This window comes from Protomyctophum parallelum (assembly GCF_964188405.1).
Source record: "Protomyctophum parallelum genome assembly, chromosome: 3".
NCBI lineage: Eukaryota > Metazoa > Chordata > Actinopteri > Myctophiformes > Myctophidae > Protomyctophum > Protomyctophum parallelum.
The window spans coordinates 33,241,224-33,256,119 of NC_139698.1; the positions used below are offsets into that span (position 1 = coordinate 33,241,224).

General features: G+C 41.8%; 1 protein-coding gene across 1 annotated transcript in view; it reads right to left on the minus strand.

Moving 5' to 3' along the window:
• The window catches only part of LOC310856798 (dolichyl-diphosphooligosaccharide--protein glycosyltransferase subunit STT3B), an 86,784-nt gene that overhangs the window by 20,555 nt on the left and 51,333 nt on the right, over window positions 1-14,896 (minus strand). The window contains exons 3-5 of the mRNA XM_083762280.1: window positions 14,362-14,649; window positions 12,037-12,102; window positions 10,986-11,085 (exon numbers count right to left, since the gene is read on the minus strand). Of these exons, the coding sequence (XP_083618406.1) occupies window positions 10,986-11,085; window positions 12,037-12,102; window positions 14,362-14,649 (454 nt within the window). The remainder of the gene's footprint in view (window positions 1-10,985; window positions 11,086-12,036; window positions 12,103-14,361; window positions 14,650-14,896) is intronic.

Below are 14,896 nucleotides of genomic sequence, written 5' to 3' on the forward strand. Positions count from 1 at the left end.
GACACACAAAGCACACACGTTAACATACTGTAGGCTGGAAGGACACACAAAGCACACACGTTAACATGTACATTATACACAGACCACACACACATGTACAATATATGTATACACAACAAGTATATACACCAGTAAGACGCCTGGGGGCGAGAAGCGACCTCGCCCTAAAGCACTGGCCATATATGGAGCTTATCTTGAGTGTACAGGGTGTGATGAGGCCAGATCATGATATGGAATGTCAGAACAGGTCAGCTCCATATATGGAGATCTAAGTGTGGCAGCTGGGGTATTGAATGTACAGGGTTTGATGAGGGCCCAGGTAGGGCCCGGGCCCGGGCCTTAATTTCTGGGCCTGTTGAGAACTCTAGTTTTCGCCGGCTGCCGAGCGCGGCTGCACAAATAACATTGGGGCAGAGTTTAAATAGAAAGGTATCAGTCAAAAGGGAGACATCGAAGAGGAAGGATGGATGGGGAACGATCAATATATGGAATGTCATATTGTCACAAAGCTTGTCGACATTCAAATGCACAACTGCATATACAGGGCGTGTCCCAGTGCAGACTGTAACTAGAAAATTCGCCAAAAAAAAAAAAAAAAGTGTGGTTGCCGCAGTGGCTTACATATGCCCCTCCCACTAATATTGCCAGCCAATTACAATGTTGCGTCACCCCTGTGATCATGTGTAAGTAATTCGAAGGGGATTTAACCCCCGAAATTCATGTTTTTGCGACAAACGGTTACATTTCTCGCATTTGCGGCGCCCCCTATGGATGAAAATTGAATTGCTTTTAGAACTTGGTTGATTGAACCACCCTGGACATGTGATTCAAATTTGGGATGGATTGGACATTCCATTCGTGATTTATGGCATTTCTTGTGATATAGGCCCCTTCTACTAACTTCGGAAGACTATTACGGCCGAACGATACGCACTACCAAAATTCTGCAGTTGGTGTTTTAATCGGATAGGTCCAGAGATCATGTGTGCCGATTTCTGTGAGATTTGGACAAAATCTGTAGGAGGAAAAGCAAAAAGTGTGTTTTGGATAAAATTAAAAATGGCGGAAAATCTATCATGACGCAAATGTGGGGCCTATATGGGGAGATGCGTCATGACCCAAGGAATCCAGGGAAAAAATAATTTAGATTTTACGACCTACGGTTCAAGTTATAAGCCAAAAGGTAAAGTGGGCTGTTATAGCGCCACCATGAGGCCGACCGATAAAATTATAATTTTAATACATTTTAGTGATAATTATGAATTTATCCTCCAAGTTTTGTAACTATAGTCCTCACAGTCTCAGAGGAAAAAATACTTGAATGTGAATTTTTGCATTTTCCCATTCATGTCAATGGGAAATTTTTATTCACTAATAAATGCAAATCAATTAAACTATACAACATTTCTCTTAACAAAATACAAGCACACGATTCCCGATTTTTCCGGTCAATTTGACATATGGCTCAAGTGCGTACAGCGTACAGTGTGGGAGGTATAAAGCGTCAAACTAAAGACTAAGTGGAAGTAAAATAACTAGAAAGAGGCAATTCTGGGAAATTGCAAAGTGTGGTTGCCCACATCGCACCCGTCGAAAATGGAATTGCTTTTGTCTCTGCGTTGATTAAGCCACCCTCGACATCTGATTCAAATTTGGGATGGATCGGACATTCCGTGCGTGAATTGTGGCGTTTTTTGTAAAATAGGCCCCTCCCACTAACTTTGGAAGACGATTACGGCCGAACGATACAGAAGATCTAAATTCTGACTGTGCTGTTTTAATCGGATAGGTCCCGAGATCATGTGTACCGATTTTTGTGAGATTTGGTCAAAGTCTGTAGGAGGAGGAGCAAAAAGTGTGTTTTGAACAAAATTCAAAATGGCGGGAAATCTATCTAGACGCAAATGGGCGGGGCCTATATGGGGAGATGCGTCATGACCCAAGGAATCCAGGAAAAAAATATTTTTGATTTTACGACCTACGGTTCAAGAGTTATACCCAAAAATGTAAAGTTGGCTGTTATAGCGCCACCATGAGGCCGACCAATATAGTTCTAAGGTAATTAATTTTAGTAATTATTATTAATCTCTCCTCCAAGTCTTGTAAGTATAGCCCTTACGGTCTCAGAGGAAAAAATACTTGAAAGTGAGTTTTTGCATTTTCCCATTCATGTCTATGGGGAAATTTAATGCACTAATTAATTCATATCAATTAAACTATCCAACAAATGTCTTAGCAAAATACACGCACACGATTCCCGATGTAGCCCGTCGTTTTGACATATGGCTCGAGTGCGTGCGACAAGAACTGTGGGAGGTATAACGCGACAAAATAAAGTTTATCTATAATAAAAAGAAAAAAAGGTCACTAAAACAATAGTATGGTTGCCTTCAGGCAACCACACTAACTAGAAAGAGGCAATTCTGGGAAATTGCAAAGTGTGGTTGCCCACATCGCACCCGTCGAAAATGGAATCGCTTTTGTCTCTGCGTTGATGAAACCACCCTCGACATGTGATTCAAATTTGGGATGGATCGGACATTCCGTGCGTGAATTGTGGCGTTTTTTGTAAAATAGGCCCCTCCCACTAACTTGGGAAGACGATTACGACCGAACGATACAGAAGATCTAAATTCTGACTGTGCTGTTGAAATCGGATAGGTTGGCTGATATAGGCCCCTCCCAGTAATTATACCAGCCAATTACAATGTCAAGTCATCCTTTGTGATCATGCATAAGTCATTCAAAGAGGATTTCCCCCCCAAAATCATGTTTTTGCAACAAAGGGGTATAGGCCCCTCCCAGTAATTTTGCCAGCCAATTACAATGTCAAGTCACCCTTTGTGATCATGCGTAAGTCATTCAAAGGGGATTTCCCCCCCAAAATCGTGTTTTTGCAACAAACGGGTAATTGTTTTTGCAATTGTAGCGCCCCCTATAGATGGAAATGGAATTGCTTTTGGCTCTGTGTTGATTAGGCCACCCTCGACATGTGATTCAGATTTGGAATGGATCGGACATTCCGTGCGTGAATTGTGGCGTTTTTTGTAAAATAGGCCCCTCCCACTAAATTCGGAAGACTATTACGGCCGAACGATACAGAAGATCTAAATTCTGACTGTGCTGTTTTAATCGGATAGGTCCGGAGATCATGTGTACCGATTTCTGTGAGATTTGGACAAGATCTGTAGGAGGAGGATCAAAAAGTGTGTTTTGAACAAAATTCAAAATGGCGGGAAATCTATCTAGACGCAAATGGGCGTGGCCTATATGGGGAGATGTGTCATGACCCAAGGAATCCAGGGAAAAAATATTTTTTATTTTACGACCTACGGTTCAAGAGTTATACCCCAAAAGGTAAAGTTGGCTGTTATAGCGCCACCATGAGGCCGACCGATATACTTCTAAGGTAATAAATTTTAGTAATTATTATGAATCTCTCCTCCAAGTCTTGTAAGTATAGCCCTTATGGTCTCAGAGGAAAAAATACTTGAAAGTGAGTTTTTGCATTTTCCCATTCATGTCTATGGGGAAATTTAATGCACTAATTAATTCATATCAATTAAACTATTCAACAAATGTCTTAGCAAAATACGAGCACACGATTCCCGATGTAGCCCGTCGTTTTGACATATGGCTCGAGTGCGTGCGACAAACTGTGGGAGGTATAATGCGACAAAATAAAGTTTATCTATAATAAAAAAGAAAATAAAAATAATAAAAGGTCACTAAAGCAATAGTATGGTTGCCCTCAGGGCAACCACACTAATAAAAAAAACGCAATGTATATAATGTACAGTAGAAAATGTATTAAAGCTGAAGGAAAAGTTTAAAAAAGAATGTATAAAAATTTGTAAAAAGAATAAGCATAAATAACTGCATAAAGCGGAATAAAGTATGTGGAAGTAGTATGATGCCCAAAAAGTGGCAGAATAAAGTAAGTAAAGTATTACTGTCTACTAATGATAATGTATGAATAATGCTTTACAATGTATTATTGATGAATTAAGAAAAGGTCAAAAAGAAAAAGAAAAAAAAGAGTCAATCCAATGGAGTATACATATAAAAGCATTCATGAGCTTAACAGAAATTGTATTGAATAGCATACTTTTACATGTAAAAAGAAGGTTCAAATAGCATATAGGCCTATCTTTAAAAGCATAAACACAATGTTTATTGATAATGGTCTAAGATTTTTCTTTAAATGTAAAAAAATAATATTAAGTTCTTAATTCAAAGTTTTTTTTAAGTTTTAGCTTTTTAAGTTTAAAAAACGTTAACGTTTTTAATTTTGAAGTTCCTTGCGAGAGCTGTGTAAAGGCCAGCCAATAGGAAGACAGGGTGTGTGTGTGTGTGTGTGAGTGTGCGTGCGTGCTCTTGCGAGAGCTGTGCAAAGGCCAGCCAATTGCACAAATAGCAGACCTACAAGCTCACAAGGTATCGCAGAGCAACTCATTGAGATCTTGTAACTTTAATTTCAGCCCTGTAATTAAGCCCTTATATGTCTCATAGGTCCTGAATGGGCGAAAACTATACCCGAACAAATTGCTCTATCGCAAAAAGTAAAAGTCGAATGCAAATATTTTTTTCGCTGTGAGTGGCCTGAGATATTGAGGTACACCATGTGCGATTGTGGTGTTGGTACGATCGAAAATGTGGTTATAAGAGCGAGTTAAGAATTGTCATCGCGATAATTTCCTCTTAAGAATTATACAATGGAGGTCAATGAGCAACTTGACTGTATTTGTGTCACTTCAAAGGCCGTAGTTCACATTCTGTATGACTCTTTGCTTTGGTGGTCACATTGTGTGATAGAGGACATGTGTGGCTACAAAATGACCAAAGAACATGCGTGTAAAATGAATATTTTGGCCGGGACGACAATTTGTTTGGTAAATTTTCAAGGAAAAAATGTCAGTTTCCACACTCTAGTCAAAGCCTGCGATTGAACTGCGATTTCGGAAAAAACGTTTAACGTATTCGAATACGGTTTGAACCACGAAAAGGTCCAGAGTTGTGTGAGCTTTCTAAAGTTTCTACGACAAAGTATGCCAGAGTAATGAGGCTGCAAAAGTGAGGTTGATTTAGAGATAAATCCCATACATTGTCAATGGGAGGAAAAAACTATAAATAAAGTTAAATATTTTAAAAAGTATAAACTTTTTCAAAACAACTTTTTCACCAATGAAAGTTCAAAGATAGATGAACATTATAAAGTTTGAATGAAGTTTCAAAGTGAAAGTAATAAGAGCTCAAAAAAGTTAACTGTGAAAAATGTGACCTTTCTTCCATCGACTCTCATTATAAAGAATGTAAAAAAAAAGTTAAAAAGTTAAATACAAGCACACATCACTGCAAAGAGCTGAACAGTTTGAAGTTTGAACTAAATTTCTAGCATAAAGTATGTGGAAGTAGTTAGGTGGCAAAAAAAAGGGCGGAAATTGGAATAAAGAAATAAATATAAACTGGCAATAACTAGTGTGTGCTCGCTGTGGCGAGCCCACAATAACTAGTGTGTGCTCGCTGTGGCGAGCCCACAAATATAAACTGACAATAACTATTGTGTGCTCGCTGTGGCGAGCCCACAATAAATATAAATTATTAAATTGGCAATAACTAGTGTGTGCTCGCTGTGGCGAGCCCACAATTAGAGATGTCACGTGATGTCACGATGACCCGGAGGCTGGCCTAGGGTGAGTGACGGGAATTGAGAGTGTCGTGACAGTGACAAAAACGCAAGGTTTCATAGTTATCTGTGACCTTCGGTCGCAACAATAAACTCCGGATAAACACACCCCAACTGGAGCGAGTCTTGGTGACCACCGTTTCGGTGGTGACTAAAAACAGAGAGAAGGGCTGGGGAGAGCGGTGGTTCGCTCTTCACCGTGGCTCAGTGACGTCATGTTGTACTTTTCGGTGGTCACCTCATCACTGAAAACTCAACTATGAATAGGCCTTCAGTCTGATGTATGTGTACTGAATGATTCCCAATTGTATGTGCCCGTCCATCCAGCTCCGTCTGCAGCTAATCTCAGGGGTGGGTGCCGGCACAATGGATCCTATTGGTTCACCGATCTGAGGTACACAATTAAGCCTTTACGGCAAAACGATTTACACACTTGGGCGCGAGCAAAGCAACCGCACAACACACGCGTGATTGCTCCAACCAAAGCCAAAGCGTCTCCAACAAGCTGTCAATTTGACAACAAAGTCTCATAACGGGCTCTAAATGGTTTTGTTTTGATCAACGCAATGCAAATTAAGTGCTTCATAGAGGCTTACTGGAGGCAAACTAGATGCGAGATGAGCTTTTCAGACAGACAATTATGACACCTTAGTCTATGAAAACTACAGACGGCCTCATGAGAGTAAATCAATTCATTTGCCGGAGGACTTGTGTACGTGCATGTGTATGCCTATGCCGAAGCCTTCAGCAGCTTTGCATTTTAACTGATTAAAATGGTAATATCCTGAGAATTGCTTCAGGGATAGAGTTGGGATGATGATTGGCAGGTTTTAAGTGGGCTCTGCCAAGACCAAACACACAAAAAGAAGAGTGACGGGGAAAATGCAGAATAAGACAATAAGTAAACAAGAAGATGTGCATTATGTTCTTCAGTTATTTTCCCTCTATTGCAGCATTTAAAGACCAGCTGAATTGAAAAACATGTTTCACACTTTTAGAGTCACTCATAAGTGATACCAGTAAAACGCCCTGATGCACGCATCCGCCTGGGTGACATACATATGGAATGAATTCTAGTTTAGTAGTAGCATCAACAGATATAAAACCCTATAATAAAACCTTGTGTGTATAGTCTCATGTGGAGGAGAGACATCATTTAGCAGCAGACCTCAGACATATCAGTGTAAACATAAGTGGCAGCGACAGACAGTGCACCTGAAGTCTTTTATACACAGAAAAGGCAAAAGGCAAACATCTTGGGGACAGGCAGACTATGGGGACGACGTGCGAAGATGAGAATGCAGAAAAAGGAGAGATATATTCCACAATCTCTGTCTTTGACTGTCCCCGCCATGGAGTTGGCACAAACCTACCCAATCAGACAACCTCTCAGAGTTTCATTCCCTCTCATTATCCACAACTGCCATACAAAGTCAATTTTCTATTGCATTAAAATTCAGTCCTGCACCAAACCCAAATAAGCTCTTCTCCACCTACTCCTCGCTTCAAAACCTAGCGGCTGTAGCATTGATAAGATCACCTACCAAGACGTTTGATTAGACTTTCTTCCAGCTTCTCACCAATCAACTAACTCATCATCATCCTTCTCTCCTCCATCTTCCAAATGAGGTCCCAGCACTCAAGTGGTTCTCCTTCAACCTGATCAGTCAGACCCACCAGGTTTCAGGCGCAAATACTGTGACTCCTTCCCTGCTAGTCTGTCTGCATTAGAGGTCACCACTGATGTACTGGAGAACAGCAGTACAGTACGCCTGGCCTTGAACCTCCCAAAATGTTAATGTCTTTACTCTTTACACTTCTGCACCCACTCCACTGGCCCCCAGTTGCTGCTTGCACCCCATTCCTAAGGCCATGGCACCCCCAACTGCAAGGATGCAGCCCTAAACCCATTACCCAATCCTATCCATCTTGTCTATTAAGATAGATGCTACATTAGTCAGATGTATGTGTTCACATACGTAGGCTATGTACATTGTTTAAAGAGATGTATGCCGTTTGCTTGTCCATAGCTGCTAAATGTTATTTAGAAAGATATGTGTACACATACTTTTCTTAGCAGTCCAGTTATATGACTTGCATCGACGGTTTGAAGTTTATTTTATTACCTGTAGTTGTTAATTATGACAACCTGTCACTATAGGAGTGTAAACTTTGCTGTAAAACGTCTGTTAACACTGCACCAGTCTCATGGTCATGAATAAAGATAGAGGAGTGAGGGAGCACTGTACACTGTCTTGAACACATCAGAATATGTCCATAACTGGTTAGGAATCATGATGAGAGTTAGGTTTGTGGCAATGTCATGATTTTAACTGGACTGACTGAACGTCGTTTTCTAAGCAGGTTCCCTCCTCTGCTGAAAAACAAGTCTGCATGACTGTACCAGATGACACCCATGGGAACCGTGAAAAAAATAAAAAATAAAATAAAGGCCAGCCCAATTGGTTCCGGGCAGTGAATCAACTTCTCTCGCCTCTCATCTCCACTGCCGTCTTCGGCAGATGACACGATTATTAAAGGCGCAGTGAAACGGAAATGGTGAACAACATGAAAATGGTGTTTCCACATGAAACACCGGTCTGAAGTTTCTGAACCAATCAGAGCGTCGCATCCCTTCAGGCGATGGGACGGTAGCTAGGGACGGTAGCTATGCTAAGCGCAACAGCGTGGTGTTGTTTGTTTATAAATCATAATGGTCGGCCAGCACAACCAGTTTACTGTTATGTGGCTTATTTCTACCCTATAATGTTTTCAGATACATATTCTAGCGTGATGATTAAGTTGAAACCGAGTAATACACTGTCTGGATGTTATCTGGAATGGAAATAAAAACGGAGTATTATGTAATCAATAGCAGCTGTGATGGATGGATGCGCAAATATGGGAAATTAAACGGGTGAGCTTCATTGTTATTGGCTTTTATCGATGTGTATCTCTACACGTCATCACGCAGCACGTTTTCGTTTTAATAAATAAATAATGCAATCGTTTTATGGACCTTTGATATAAAAACACACAGAAATGAGAATTTTCACATTCTTTTGGCATCCATTGTTAGGTATGCCCATATAATGACCACGGATATGGTCTAAAAGTGTGAAAAACGTCTTTTTCATTTCACTGCACCTTTAAAGCCCATAAGGTAAACGTGGATGGCTTTGAAATAGTTGGGAGGACCATCCACAAGCCTGGAAGATTATTACCTCCCAAAAGAAACTCTAATGTGGTTCTTATCATCTCTATGGCACATAGCGGAAATGAAGGTTAAAAGTTCTTCATCGTGCAAATCACACAATTATGTTGCTCCGTAGGGACAGTGCGAGGTGAATTGTGTAAACTTAAAAGTATGGACTGCCCTGCCCTGCCAATACCGTGCAAACATTAGTATTATGTTTAAGAAGATAGCCTGCTTTCGTTGGCTCTCCCAAAATCTGCAAAGAACAGAAATGCCACAAATTTAACCAAACTTAATAATTCTTCTCAAAGCTGATCATCTGCAAGGCCGTTTTTTTTGGCCATTGACAACGAAGCACATAGATTACTGCCGATCATTTTTTTAAAGCATACAATAGATTTTTTGACGTCTTCCGTTGGCCCAACATCCAGACAGCTCAACAATTAATACACCTGCTATCCAGCCTCTCCAGGCGGCTTCTCATCAAGTATAATCTAATAATTTAGTCCTGGTACTGGGCTGGCAACCATGCAGAGTGTCTCCGTAACAAATGAGCCAGTCGCCATGCCCAGCAAAACGTCTCAGTAGGTGGCACACAGCACCTGTTCCCCAGATGCTGACTGATGTGAATCCATTCAGTATTCTGGGGGATTCTATTTTGGTGCAGAGGAGATATTGCTCATAAGCTAATAAAACGGCTTGATTTGATTTAATTAAAGCATTTTGCCTTGATTGGACAGGAGATATAGAGCGATGGAGGAATTATATGTGGCAGCAGGTCATGAACTGGACTCAAAGTCTAAGTACGTACGTACTGTACGTATGCATGCACCGGGGAACATCCAGAGATAATACACGTTTGTGCCAACTCCATTATGACTATTGTTACTCCAGACAGAATGCGTGTGCGTGGGGGGGGGGGGGGGGGGGGGGGGGGGGAAGAGAGAGAGAGAGAGAGACGAGAGAGAGAGAGAGAGAGAGAGAGAGAGAGAGAGAGAGAGAGAGAGAGAGAGACGGTAGAGAGAGAGAGACGGTAGAGAGAGAGACGGTAGAGAGGAGAGGGAGACAAGTGCAGAGAAAGCAAAAGAGAAGTGAGAAAGACAAGAAATTCAACTAAAATGCTTAAGGCTGAATTATTCATTTTGACCAAAAACCACCACAGTGAGACAGCAGCATCCATCAAGCCTGACCCCATGCTCATCTCTGCTCTTTTGGATTTATTCCTCCTCTCATCTCCTTTTACGCTCTCCTTCTCTGCTCTCATCTTATCTTTAGTTTATCTCCTTTATGAAGCTTATTAGCTCTCTAACTCTGATGGCTTTCAGCATTCTAGCAGTGTGGTTGCCATAGCACCCTAGATTGAATGTCGATTCCTTACGTCCTGCAGTTTTATACTTTTATTATCATTATGCAGCCATGATTGCATTATGCAGGACTATTTATCAGCTTCTGTTCCCTGCCCATCCCTCCATTAGGGGTTAGAAGTTAGATGCACATTTTGCAGATATACATGCATTTTGTTGAACTGCAGCTAGTTTAAACCCAAGTCAGTTTTCATCTAGTTTTCTTGGATTTCCTGCCCATTCATTATCTCCACTTCTTGCCCCCTTCGCCCCAATTATCTCTCAGATTACTTCCATCGGTCTCCAGGGTGTTTGACTGAACTGAATTTGTCTGGTTATAGACACAACACCGTCTGCTAATGAAAGCTATTAATTATCTGAATCTGTGTGTTTACACTGCCCCCGTGGGGAAGAATATTAATGAGGTTGTATGTACAATAAAATCGTCAGTGTTAAGTTTACGGGTCCAATGATGTTGTTTTTTGTGGCTTTCGCCTTTATTCTATATTTTTTATGGAGGGACAGACAGGCACAGCGTGTATGTATGCATGTGTGTGTTGCTGACTGTACAATAATTTTGCACTTGCGACAAAGGCTTATCCAGAATGAATGTAATGCAGTTTGTCAAACGAGAACACAGGAGAACTGCCAGGTCATGTAAAACTTATATTTTCAACCGTCCTTGAATTAATGTGGACTTTAAGTTATCCTTATGGATGTGTGTGTGTGTGTGTGTTACAGTGTATGTATTGCATCTCACCTATGTAGACTCTCTTACTGAAGCGCTGCATAAGCAGCAAGACAAATACGTGAAGTGGAATCAGGTTGATGATAAATACGTAGCCTCCCCATGCTGAAACCTGCAACACACACACACACACACACACACAATAGATTATTTACGATGAAATATTGTTATGCATGCACAGGTGTCTGTGTGTGCACAGTTTACTCCCTCCTGTTACAATAGTATTTTGATAGCTCTGCGAGTTTTGAACTGAGACAGGTAATTTAGTAATAACTAGCCCACTGTTCCCTGTAGACCAGGGAGTGATGTATCAAGTATACACTTACTGTATACGGTATGTACGGTACTGTATGTGCACAAACACGGACACACAAACATGCACAGACGTCTTACAAACAATCGAGGACGGCAGACAGACAAGCTCTCTCAAGATGGGATATCAAGGTGACAAGGCTGCATGGCCTATCAGAGAGCTGTGAAATGGTTCTGAGCAACACCGTTAACACAGTGCCACTCAAATTATGCTGTTTGCCTGCAAAGCCTCAAAGGCACACATGGATATCTCCTCATCACCAGCGTTGTGCTCATCGTCTCAGTGTGGCGTACCCATCAGACACTGAAAGGCTGTGGCGGCAGAGGTGTGACAGAACACAGATATGGCTACATGGCATTTGAACCATTCATCCCGAAAATAGCGCACTTTGTCTGAATGATGGTCATTCATGGGAAAAGGTTTCCCCCGGGGCATCCGTCTTTGTTTGGGGACAATAGGACGGATGATTGTGAGAACATCCATGTCTGACGGAAATCCACTATGATGCTTTGAGTCATTCAAAACAACCTTGAGGGCTCTAATGGTTGCGGTCTAATTGTCTTTGGATGTGCTGCTCTGCAAGGAGGGTGAAATGGTTATCTCTTTGCTGCTGCTTGAAAATGTGTGTGTGCGATACTCTCTGTGTGTGTGTGTGTGTGTGTGTGTGTGTGTGTGTGTGTGTGTGTGTGTGTGTGTGTGTGTGTGTGTGTGTGTGTGTGCGTGCGTGCGTGCGTGTGTACATGTCCTCACCATGTAAAAGTAGGACAGGCAGCATCCAATGGTCCAGAAGACAGATCCTGTCTTCACCGACTTCACCTTTAAAATCAGAGAAGAGACAAGGATGGGTTATTATCAGTGAACACACAAGATTTAGAGCACACCTCAGACCAGTCAGCGCCGTCACAATTATATTTTAACAAACATGTTTGATTTTTATGACAGGAATTTGGAAAAAGCTGGGTGTAATTGTGCTGCTCAGCGACTGTAATCTGCAATAGTCAGTTGTTGAATGCGTGATGTGGAGGCATTAGGCAATAATGGAGATAATACTGTAGAGTCTATCAGAAAGCAATGGAGGCAGAAAGAGACGAAGAAACAGAGGGGGTGGGGGAGGGATGTGATGCAGGAAAACGATATGCACGTCCCAGTTGTATTTGTATTGCTCTGGAGTGGATCTTCACATACAACCTATTGGCTTATCAATTGATTGAATGACGACACCCAGTTATGTTCCACCTATTAAGGATTTCAAGGCCATACGCATGTAACTTGAGAAAGCCCGGTGGGGCGAAACATTGTTGTATTTAGGTTGAAATAAAAAAGACAGGGAGCTGAATTATATTGTGTGAGGACATTCCATTTTTTTCTTCATTCAGGGATGTGATCCAAGCCATACCGATAGCTAGGTCATGGGGAACAATAAAAAGTGCTATCTCCATTAAGCTCCACCATTAACTAGATTCTGTTCATTTTGTTCTGTGGCTTTTTGTCCTAAAAGGAGACATGCAGCTTGCAACTGCTGCTTACCAAGCACGACCACGTGAATTATTCATCACATTTCTCCCTGTAATGGCCTGTACAAACGTCCTATACATCTTTACCTTCCCCATCACACCACGAGAGGCTCCGTTAAGGGGATAGTTCTATCGGGGCCTTAACGAGGCTAACGAGGCCTGACTTAACGAACACGCGTCTTGGAGCTGCTCATGGTTGGATGAGGCGGCAGCTTAGGATGAATGGTCGACCTGAGCCAATGAGACGTATCAGATAAGGAAGCGAGGGATGAAATGAAAGCATGAAGAGCAGCGGGATAGAAAGAGATTGATGGGAAGAATGTTATTTAAGGTTCTTCTGATACCACTCCTACTCTATCTGCCCAGACATGATGCAACCTGTCAACAAACATCCCTGGTGTTGTGTGTGTGTGTGTGTGTGTGTGTGTGTGTGTGTGTGTGTGTGTGTGTGTGTGTGTGTGTGTGTGTGTGTGTGTGTGTGTGTGTGTGTGTGCCTTGAGATTTGTCTTTTTCCAGCTACATTGATTAAAAATTCATCTTCATCATGGAAATAATGTTAAGCTATTCCCCATCCATCCAAATACCTCCAATTACCACTTTACTTAGGGAGCTCAATCTCTTTTATTAAATCTCAGTGGCACATATATGAAATGCCATGGTTGATTAACTTCTTTGAGAATAAAACTAGCCTACATATCAACATGCACAAACCTCTGTGGACCAGTCTATTTTAATTGAGCTACATGTACACTTTGTACAGTATAAGAGCGCTTGTGTTTGGTTTTAGAAGGGAAAAGATTCTCTCAACGATAACGCACATATCACCTATGATCTTAAATGAACATCTGGGATTACCCAGGATCTCTCGAGATTTGAATATCTAAATATCAAAAGTCCTTCTCCATGGACTTGAAACTGGCTTTCTCTACTCATGGGATCTTTTGTGGCATTGTTACCAAATCAATTTCTAGCATTATTAGTAATGCTCACACAGAAAGTAACCTGTTCCCCATGTGAAAGAACCCAGGTACTGTAGCTCAATGCCTCAAGCTCTAAAGTGACATTTTGTTTGCAGAATGAGAAATACAAAGAATAATATATATACACACAACAGAGATCCCTCACTTCTCTCCTCATCAGTTTCAGACATAGCTGTTGAAAAAGCCTACTTCTACTACAGTATTTCTCCACCCCTGAGAGGAACGTTTCAATTCTTTTCTCATTTGAGCTTCCAAAGCTACAAGCTAAGGAATGGTCCAGCATCCAATCAACAAAGAAAGAGAGACTCCACTACTAATAGTATGTGTAATGTGTATACTGTATGTGTGTGTTATAGGCATGTCACAATTATTACATAATTGCTTAATCGTAACTATTGGATAGTCTCATAACTTTGCATAATCGTTTCCATGTTGAAAAAGGTTCATATTCTCAAACATTTTCCAAAGATAGCAGAAATAAGAGATCTTCAAGCTTACAAGACGTCACTTAGTTTTCCCCGTAATACAGCCCTGTGTGTGTGTGTGTGTGTGTGTGTGTGTGTGTGTGTGTGTGGCCATACCCAGAGGTAGTAGGTGAACTGCAGGGCGAAGATGGCGATGCCCTCGTTGTCGAAGGAGCCGGCCACCGAGCGGGAGATGTAACCGGGCACGATGGCGATGAAGCAGGCCGCCAGCAGCCCGGCTCCCTGGTTCCACAGCTCCTTGGTCAGCAGGAAGGTGGAGATGGAGGTGAGGCCGCTGAACACCGGCGCCAGGAACACGCACACGTCCCGGATGTGGACGGTGATGTGGAGCAGGTTCAGCACATAGTGGATGAGACCGGCTGTGACCATCAGCCCTGGGTACACCTGGCGGAAGGACGGGGGGTTATTTGGGTGCAGCTAGTGCTGGGCGGTATGGACCAAATACCATCATATAGTGATGATAATATCGTATTGTAATGATTATTTTGTTCTCCCCGTCTCTTTCACACCATTACAATAGTAGATGTTTAAGGTCACAACAAGTTGGGCACTTGTAGATCTGCTACTGTCACTAGTGTAAAGTGCAATAATTCTAACCTTGTTCGAAGTTTGAATGTGTGCGTGCGTGGGC